This window comes from Sinohyriopsis cumingii, chromosome 18 (genome assembly GCF_028554795.1).
Source record: "Sinohyriopsis cumingii isolate HCF-2022 chromosome 18, ASM2855479v2, whole genome shotgun sequence".
NCBI classification, from domain to species: Eukaryota; Metazoa; Mollusca; class Bivalvia; order Unionida; family Unionidae; genus Sinohyriopsis; species Sinohyriopsis cumingii.
In genome coordinates this window covers 2,576,315-2,587,272 of record NC_142978.1, presented here as the reverse complement: position 1 = coordinate 2,587,272, position 10,958 = coordinate 2,576,315, and the positions used below count along the sequence as shown (strand labels likewise).

The following is a 10,958-nucleotide window of genomic DNA, read 5'->3' as shown; positions in this document are numbered from 1 at the left end:
CACCAGATATGGCATGACTAGACACAATCTGGAACACGAATTTATTTTATTTAGACCCGTCTCTTTCAAAACACAAGATAAATTCCTAGTTGATTTATTGAACAATTCCAAAGTTCTTGAGCTAGCTGTACACGGTACACTTTAGATTTGGGCATCACAAATGGAAAAGGGCATCCTGCACAGGACAATTTAGAACTTAAACATAATTTAAATCAACAAAGTTCTGCAATGGGGTTTAATCTTGTATTGGTTCCATCGTTTTTGGGACTTGCTTACTTTTAAAAAAAACGTCCTTAAAGCGTGGTTGGGTTGAGTAAGCGAAAAAAAAGCATATATGAATCATATTAACTACCATTTATTCAATTCGGTCGACGTATTCTTTCTGACTTGATTGAAAAAAAAAATGTAGTATAAACAGTAGTAGCTATTGAAAGAGATAATTAAGCTACTGCAACCACTAGTCGTTGTTATTGTATTTGTTATTGTTATTATTTTTGTAGCAGAAAGGATATCTATTAATATTTATAGATGGAAGGGTTCTCACTGTTGAAACTGCTGTTTTCTTGCTTTATATGTATGCTCTATGCTTTCGGGTGTATAGAAATTACCTAAGCAATTAATGGTTCACCAATGATTCAACAAATAGAATTGGTTACACTTGTTATTATTCTTTTGTTGCTACATTATGGGTTTTTTCCACCAATATATCTAGCTGATATTCTTATTGAACTATTTAATTATATGTACTTCTTTTATGCATTATATATGTGCTACTGGTGCGGGAAAGATATCTAGGCACACAACCATTTATTCGTCTTTTTTCTTTAAAGTGAAATATCATACATCTTGCTCAAAACATAATAATAATAATAATAATAAGAAGAAGAAGAAGAAGAAGAAGAAGAAGAAGAAGAACAAGAAGAAAGAAGAAGTAGAAGAATAACAACATAATACAAAGCTGCCTGAGGTCTAGGTACCTGCGGTAACACGTTTTATGACATATCTCTAGTTCCGGCCAAAATCACGAATACCCACATTTGAAAGAGTTTTAAGCTGTTCGAAAGGCCTATTATATTATAGGCACTCTCTTTTTTCCACTTCCTAGACCAAATCATACTAACATATGACCTGTCAATAGCGATTTGTCAAACACTTAAAAACTAAGCATCTTCATTTAAATTTGTTTATAGACAACTTTGATGAAGTTGCTTCATAGATAGGTATCCGTCGATTCAATATTTAAAATGTCATGTACGCGCATACACACACAACTCTAAAATATTAAGTAAGAAAGCTTACTCATAATTTTCATTACACAAAAAAGAATTTTCTTAAATATAATTACTGACAGACAGTACGTTGAACAATTGTTTTTATTTCAGAACTGCATTATCTAATGTTCTCAGACTTATAGTTTATAATCAATAGCTAAAATAAATAGACTTTAGCATAAATAACAAATAAAATATAGAAAACTTATCTTAAAGAACGTTTTGTTTTTAATCTAGCGCAAACGATATCTTATTCATCTGGGATATGACATTTTTAGGGATGTGAATTGAGTATAGATGGCCATTTCAGCGCTTTCCAGCTACGTATGCACTGGCCTATACAGTAACGACGTGACAATATGTGACCATTTTGCACATCTTTCGGGGGCAGATGTGAATTATTTGCATGACTCAGCATAGCATCTTCTAAAACTCCTACAGTGTAAGAACATCAAATGCGTTTTGATCACTTCAGGTCAACGACAAAACAACTGTTGACAGAGTGCTGAATCGTTTCTTATTTTTAATTGAATAGAACAAATTAACAATTTTAATCTCATATTCCGACGCCTTGTTGAAAGAAATTCTGGAAACAATGGGAATTCGAATGTTGACCACGTCTGTTGCATTGACATTTGTTTGACTCTTTTGCAATAAAGAAAATTATCTGTGAGGAATGGCCTTAGGGAGAAAATTCGGAGCAACCTGAAATATCCTGCATATATATATATATATATATATATATATATATATATATATATATATATATATATATATATATATATATATATGGTATTACGTTCTTAAAAGTTAACGTTCAACAACAAAAAATAACACATGCTTACCTTCACGATATAAAATATTTATCTTAGTTGTTCCTTGCTCTTTATTTCAATGTATTTAAATTTCCAGTTTAAATAAAATGATTGCGGGAAACGATTGACATAAAGACGTCATGTAGATAGCAGGTTACGCAAGGGGAGTTACTATCGAATCATTGAAATAACGAAAAAAAAATGAATGTCCAGTGACATATTCCTGTCGTAATGTTGGAACCATGATGTGCATGTTGCAAAAAAGTCTAAATCATTTGAAGCGCGCCTTGAAGTCGATGTAGCATGTCAAATAAAGCAAACGGTCAGCAAACTGATATATTTGGCGTATTTTGTTTAAATTATTACATTTTGAATTTCTGTTGTAAAGAGTGTGGATGAATGTCTTTAAAACTGAAAAAATTTAAAGAATGGTTAAGATTGGCATATATAATGAATTTCTAAAACAATTGTGGATTTTTCTGAAATGTTGCATTCATAAATAGGTTCCTTGTGGTCATGTAGGCTGGCTTCTTTCACATATCGCGTCTCCCCATACACAGCTGATACTTTATTCTGTTTTGATCAGACTATGTGATGAGAGCAAGTTTCTGGTTTCTGTCGCTTTCATCATATAGATAGATTCATGTTGCATAATATAGATAGATTCATGTTGCATATATATATATATATATATATATATATATATATATATATATATATATCCAATACAAACAGACATGTACAGTTTTGCACAAAAAAAAACGTTTTTCTGTTTTATTCGTTTGTCTTGTCGATGTTCTGATTTGCCTGTCGACCTCAGTCAGTGAGATTAATCTGACACTTGGAGAAAGAATTCTAGCATTAAGGCAATAGGTCTAAAAAATGTAACAGAAAGAAATAAAGCCAACAGTTTAAGTAACAATTCAACAACAAATGTATTTCCCTAAAATACGAAACTGAAAATTCAAAGACATTTACAGTTATGGGTATTAAGTCCTCAATGATCCTAAATGCCCTATCACAACTTCCAAGAACATAGATTGTTGCGATTGAAGTTCAATAGTCTTGAATGTCCTGATATGCCAGACGTTTTGATATATCATACTGTACAAGTAGTTTCGAATACTCTGAAACATCAATGACATAGGGCAACATATCTTTGAATTAACAATAATCCCAAAGTAGTGTTGAAGTCCAAAAGGGAATGAGAAAGTTGTTATTTCCAACAAATTATGTAAAACATTCCTCTCAAACTATATCTGAACACAGTCGTAAACTTGTTAGATTCTAAGAGACTGATCATAAGACATGAATTAAAAATTCTCTTTACCAAACCTTTTATATATATTTTTTCTCTTGACCGGCAACGCAATTGGCAGCGTTGAAATTCATCAGGTGTGTGTCATTTCAAATGGAAACTTCCATAACATTTTCAAGTTAATTCTTTTTTAAATCCTTGCAAGCTTGTAAACGAGGCTATATTTTGAACTCAAACATCACTAAGCTTCTTCTTATAACTTACAAACATGACAAAATCAGGTATGCAAAATGTATATCAACAATTATGAACAAAACTCAAACACACTGTATAATTAAATATACCTAACTACATATGTAACATTAAGTGCGTTATGAAGACGTAATTGCACTTTGAGTTAAAGCTTCTCATAGGATAACAAATATATTGATATAATGTGTTCTGGGTGGATTTTATACAAAATATATTACAGTCCTGGCAGTTATAGGAAACGTAAGGCGGCCGATAAAAATCAAAACTCATGCTGCTTCTCAAGAATGGCTAAACAAGCATTATGGCAAATTTACCTACCTGTACCTAGAAACATTTCCAAGTACCGAATGAGGTTCATCAGCCCGATCTGTTATTTCTTCCACAAGAGTGTGTACGTCATTCAATGGATCGATTGCGCGCCAAAAATTAACATGAGCCATTGAATATGTTGCAAACAGACACAAAAAAGTTTCCCCATTAACGTCTAAAGATTTAACACACATGTCGCTGGTGCACTTGAACGTTTATATGCACGCGAACCATGCACATAGCTAAGATTATAACAAATAGATCCAGGTAACGAATATCTTGGATCAGTTATTACGTTGTTGGAAAATGGTGATGTACGGATTCGTGTTAGACATTCTCATATACATCTTGGCCAAGCTAGTGTGGAACGATTTAACCGCACACTTGCAGTATGGTTACTTATACATCAATGCTCGGAATAGGTATTAATAAGACTTCAGAGTGCGGATCGATTACACGAATGAGTAATACGACTGGCTTTAGTCATTCAAGTACTAAATAAAGTAATCACTCGTGTGTTTGGATTAACACCAGTTAATGCAATTCAACAACAGAATGTCAGCATTACATATAAAATGATTTCACAACCATGTAGTTAGAACGGATCGTAAACATATTATTGGGTATTTATACACACCAGGGTAATCGGAAGGCATGCATCGTTGCACTATTGACCTTGTATTGCCGACAGTTATATTTACAGTTTCAGATCGGGTTGATTTTCCAAGACAACCAGCATGTTATCATTTGAAGCCTGTGAACCAAAGAACAGGAAAACCACCGAACCGAATATTGTGCGAAAGGCATTGCAGTGAATATCGAATCACCACCATGATATAGTTTATCACGTCGATCTTATGATGACCAAGCACGTAAGTGGTACTACCAACGCAAAATATCGATCGCTTTGTATCAAGCTCTGCAAAATGTGCTTCGGTCCATAGGTAAACGATCATGCGATGTTTCGTTGACCAAACTATATTGAATACACATTGCTTTTGAAAGGCATTCCACATGAAAATCGTGCCTTAGAGCCATTTTGCACAATAGCCAAGGCTGACACAATTTCGCTTTAGGAAATGTTCCAGCATTTAACGAATACGAAACTGTTCATGAGCTTGAACCAATGTTTTTTAAAACTTGATTTTGGCCCTTGCTCTCAGATACATATTGATTTGAAGGCTTGGAACCATCCATACTTATCGGCGAAATCAAATCAATCCATTGACTTTATCCCAATCGCAGGTGCAACATCACATTTTCGTATGTGTAATACATAATTATTTTTGGTCCAGGAATTTGAAACAAGTTTGGTGAATTCAATAAATTCGGTATTCATCAACGATTGTACACTGATAAGAGGAACACACAACCCTTCCGGTTCTAACGGGTAATCGTGATAGGCGCAGTGAAGTTCGTCTGGGTTTTCTAAATTAAAGAAATATCAATACTTGTTAGCACTGTTGTAACAGTGTACGTGTGTTTAAATGTCAGTATGTACTTTATTTCTCGGGTTTTACCTTAACATTTTCTCCTGAATTTTATTAATATTGATGGCAAATAAAAATGTAATAAAGTAAACATATAATTTGGTCTATATTGGCTGAACTTGCTCAGCCAATGCGCAACCTCCACACTTATCAGAAAGTATAATAGATGCAAATTATTACATCCACCACGGCTATCGGGATTAAGACTAGAAAGAAGAGAAATATAGTTCACTTGGAGGATATAATTTCAAACCGAAAACAAATGTGGAATGCTTTCTCCGCTGATATGCGGACTAGTAAATCTTGTTAGCAAATTCTTTAACCAGCTAATGTTAGGACACATATAGAAAAATGTATGAATTTCATGGTTTTCTTAGTGTTTCTGAACTACCACTAATTTTAGGTGATGTTAATCATCTCAAATTCATGCCAATACAAGACACATGTACTAGAAAGAGTCCCAAATGTGAATATTTTCCGTAAACTCTTCTTTCACATTTCTGAGTAAGGTAACACATGAAACTGGTGTCACGTATGTCAAGTGTCAAGTATTATTTAAGATTAATCACCTGATATGGCATGTTCAAAGGACCCGCTTGGACATGTTTTTAATCGATTTAGATTGAAATTTCGCTATATGTATAATGTCCTTGTCGATATCGAATATTTATCACGCAGTACAACATGCGCCTTCAATTTGGGTACCTGAGACTGAAGAGATCAGATCACATACAGACCTAACTACTACGTAACATGAATTTACATTAATCAAGTCTCATCATGATGGTTAAAGTCGTGTTACTTCTATTCCTTTGTGGACTTGGTTTGCATCAAATAAATCCCATTGAAGCGTGGTCAGGGTGAGTAAACAAATTTGTGAATGCATTGTCTGGTGAAATAGAATTAAATAATTGTTTTATTGCTGGCAACCAACATTTACTTGTGTCAGAATATTATATCAGAATGTTGTGTTCGAAATAAATGTTTCATGATAAATTTTCTTGTTGTATAAGTACACTATATATTTACTGCTGTCAATGGTGGAATCAGTCAAATATGCGAATAAAATATAAATATACATTTAACAGGTGACAACTGTTATGTTTCTATTGTTGCTGTATCACGTGTTTTATCACTCTTTCAAGGGCTATAGTTGATTCATAATGTCGTTGCCTTTGTACTTGTTCGTTTGATGCAGCTTTTTGTCGTGTTAATGCTAGAATGAATACATTTCCCACACGTTTTCTGCAGCTTTATTTTATAAATTGTAATATCGTTTATTTTACTCAAAATATGCAAAAAATATCTTATACAAAGTCGTTTGAGATCAAAATAGCGTCGCGATGAAGGGCTAGATTTGGATTTATGTGATCCCTGACCGGTTTAGTCAACATAAGCTGTTTTATGACTATCCCCAAACAGTTGCTATATTCAAGTTGTCTTTTTGGTCCAATTCCTAGGCCAGGGGTGTCGAACCTGCGGCCAGAGTGTCGCATGCTGCACAAGTTTTATATGGTGTAAGCTATACTTTTGTAAATATGCATTTTAATGAATATGCATAAGTAATGATAAGGACTTGTTCTTGCTCAGAAGGCCTGCGACATTAATCATTTTAACTATTTTGACCCCCAGCCATAAAAATTAGATGCCGCTGTCCTGTCAACAAAGCACCCATTCGAGTTAGCAAAATCTGATTGTTTGACACGCTCAAGTCGAGCTACCATATCATTTGTCAGGCACCTGCCTCTATCCCTATCGGCCTCACTTCAAGAAAATTCAGGAACGAAAAATCTATTGATGATACCAATTAGCTTAGACGCATTTAATTTTTAATCAATTTGTAGTAACAGATTGCAAGGTGCATAAAATAGACTGTAAATGATTTGAATGAAAGTTGCTGGATTCCAATGTTCTTAATTATTTTACCATACTAAACGTCTAAATCTATGTGAATATATGGCTGACGATATTGAATTTAAATGACAAAGATGTTCCATTATTGAATAGTCAAAATGAAGAGTCTTTCGTTCAAACAAAAATATTTAGATATCACGAAATGAACAACGAGAGAGTAGATGACAATATCGTGCATAGAAAGGAGGACGTTGAAAAGAAAACTTATATAGAAAGTTAAGCAAATAGAAAGGAACACAACAAGAAAGCAAACTCCGAGATCAGACGTTAACACTCCTTTCTTCTTGAGTAAGGCGATACAGAAGCGATGGCAAATCATTCTAAAAAATTGTTGTTTACAACTGTGCATGTCCCTTAGAAAAATGAGTGTTAGTAATATATGTGCTTAAGTATTTTTGACTTTTTGATACATTTACGGATTGCATCAATTATACGAATGTTTATTTCACATGGGAGCGTTAAATCACCTTACAATAAGATACTTAAAAGTTAATTTTGTGAGGGATTGAAATAATTTGACGCCTTGGTCTTGTTAACAAATGCAGGAAAATATTGTAATATTTTCAAATCCAGACCTACAAAGATATGATCCTATTATATTATTTACGAATAAATGTTCTACGCCTGTCTTGATGAGTTTTCAGTTTCCTCTATCCTACTTAAAGTTTATGGAAACATGAATCTCGCGATTATATAATGTGCTTAGAAGTTGTAATGGATTCATTTTTTCGAATCCCTTTTGATGGTTTACTCTATTGTAGAATGGCTGAGGGAAGAAACAAGTTTTAATAATGACTTTTATTAATTGGAAATTGGTTTCATTATCTAAATTAGATAATTAATAGCTTGTGGAATCAGATATGTGAGATGTGCTGGGGGTAAATCAGTTTATATTTTATAAAAACGTGAAAGGTTCTACATTTTATCCGCTGAATTCAGAACGTTCCCAATCTATTTATCAGTCTAGCCCTTCAATGGATAATAACTTTGTTGCATCAGTCACAATTATTGTTCCTCATTTTCTATCTTTAGGTGTTTATACCCTTTTAGTAATGTGCAGTTGTCAAAAACCAACTTACCAATTTCTAGAATAAGCCGCATGAAAATGTGTATTTCAATGCTAAAGATTTCCTGTCAAGTTGGAGTTTGAGTCTACGTAATACCTATTTTACCATGTTTTGTTCTACTTCTTTGCTCATCGAACATGATATGAGTGCAAATCAACCTTCTTAATTGTAAGTTTGAACGTATACATAGTGGTTGATGGAAAAGTGTATAAATTGTCTTAGAGATTGTCAGGATTTAAATTTTGGAAGGGTTGAAAGATACATGCAAAGTAATTCCTCATGAAGAACCTTTTCCATGTCTAAGATGTGGCTATAAGCACTTAAGACAGGATTATCTACTATTTCAAAAGATAGTAGTATCATTTGCAAATAAACCTATATTGTGTATACAATATAATTTATGTAAATCAGTTTAACTGAATGACCATATATGAATCTATGGAAAACAGTAACTCACTCCGTTTCCAGTCTTAAAAGGTCAAGAAGTATAATTCGTTGACTTCTTCTTTTCAAGCAGCTAGAAAACAATTTTGGAAAACCGCCTGTGTCTTTCAATTGTATCGGTGTGTCTGTTATGCCACACGCAACTTTTTCGTTATGTTGGCAAACACAGCTCTGATTTCCTTACCAAGATCGACAGCTTTTAAAACAATTCAGTCAAGAAGTATGTTAATCGATTAATTGTAACATCACCCAGATAAAGCAAAAGTGGAAATGATTTGGACCAATTTTACGGAAATAATTAAATACCTGTTAAAAAGTAATCTTCCGGAAACTTTGCTAACAGTGTAAAGGTAAGATATTATTTTATAGATATAATGAAAGAATACTCCCCTGTTTAAAACTGTAGCAGACATTTGCTTCGTTTAAAGAGTGTGGAAAAGTTGCTTTTAAAGAGATCGGTTAAACAGGGAACACAGTAAATGCGAGAGTTCATTAGTTACGTACGCAGAATATGTTTAATTAGACCGCCAGGACCAGGATTATATAGCGGAAGACTTTTAAGAAACATTTTGTACTTCGTAAAGCGTAAGGTCTATGAAACTAATTATGAAATCCATATATAAATAAATATCTACACGGTTTTTATTTGCTTCATCAAGAACAGTTTGCTCTGTAGAAATGATCATTCAATAATTCAGCTTCTTTGGTGAAGAAGATTGTGTAGAAAGAATGGAATGTAATGTGCACTATGGCCGCTATTGAATACCTTAAGGCCTAAAATATAATATGCACTGTGATAGCCATTGAATACCTTAGGGCCTGGAATACAATTTGCAATGTGAGCGCTATTGAATACCTTAAGGCATGGAATATAATGTGCATTGTGAGCGCTATAGAATACCTAAAGGACTGGAATATAATGTGCACTGTGAGCGCTATTGAATATATTAAGGCCTGGAATAGAATGTACACTGAGAGCGCTATTGAATACCTTAAGGCCTGGGCACAAATGTTTAGATGATGTAACGCATAATTTCAATTATTCTGCTAAATAATCATTATGTGGCTGTTTGGCTTCTCGAACGAGTGAAATAGATTTTTTTCCGCGGGGAACAAACGTTAGTCCAATGAGTCGGTACGTTAGACTGCTTGCGGTGGCCTCAAGAATGTTTCATTATAGTGTCACATTAATTTTTCTTCATGAGATCATTAAATCAATAGCTGAAGAAAATCAGATGTTGCTTTTGTCACAATGCTTTTAATTCATGCAATAATACATCTGTCCGAGTAAAAGACATAACTATTCTTTCATCGACTACCATTTATCTAAATTTCATATCCACCTGCGAGGATAAATCTGTGTATAGGTTGCTTTAGACTATTTTGTTAGTAATCGCAAAATCTTTCCAGAATAGGCTCTGACTCCATATGCAATAAAAATGTAAACGGTGATGTTTCCAGAGAATATGGATTCCCCAGTTTCATGGCGTCTAACAGAGGTTTTAGAGTTAAAACATGCTCAAAGGAATCAATTAGTTTTGCAACAAGCAATGGCAAAGTACTTAAACCTACATATCAGCACTGCATATGAGGAGCTTAGATCCATTATTGTGTCACACTGCATTTCCAATAGTCACTTTGCCCTCTTTTAGATGTTCTTTATAAAAGGTAGAAATGAAAACTTACATTGGGTGTTTTTGTTTGGAAGCTGTGTGACTAACGTGAATAATGTCAATTTATTCTAGATTCTACATTGATTTAAAATACTAATTCAATATATATATATATATATATATATATATATATATATATATATATATATATATATATATATATATATATATATATATATAATTTTAAAAATCTCAAAGATTGCAATAATCTTACAGTCTAGTAAATGTTTCTACGATATGATAAAATGTCTCTTTTCTAGGGGCTTATTTGACAAAAAAGAGTGCTGGAGAGAGTGAGTAAGAATTAGAAAGTACCACCATGTCGGCCAATTCTGCGCGTCGGGTAATTCTGCGCAACGATTCGTCATTTCTATAAACATTGGACCACGTGTTATTTTGGGTCAAAAATCCATTCTGTATCAAGTAAGAACGATCGCAAGTTAATTAGGAAAAGTGATATTCATA

At 33.4% G+C, this 10,958-nt stretch overlaps 1 protein-coding gene across 1 annotated transcript in view; it reads left to right on the top strand.

Annotated features, from left to right (window-relative positions):
• Positions 1-6,067: 6,067 nt before the first annotated feature.
• The window catches only part of LOC149775969 (uncharacterized), a 52,636-nt gene continuing 47,745 nt past the window's right edge, over positions 6,068-10,958 (top strand). The window contains exon 1 of the mRNA XM_089940952.1: positions 6,068-6,255. Within this exon, the coding sequence (XP_089797078.1) occupies positions 6,176-6,255 (80 nt within the window). The 5' untranslated portion in view covers positions 6,068-6,175. The remainder of the gene's footprint in view (positions 6,256-10,958) is intronic.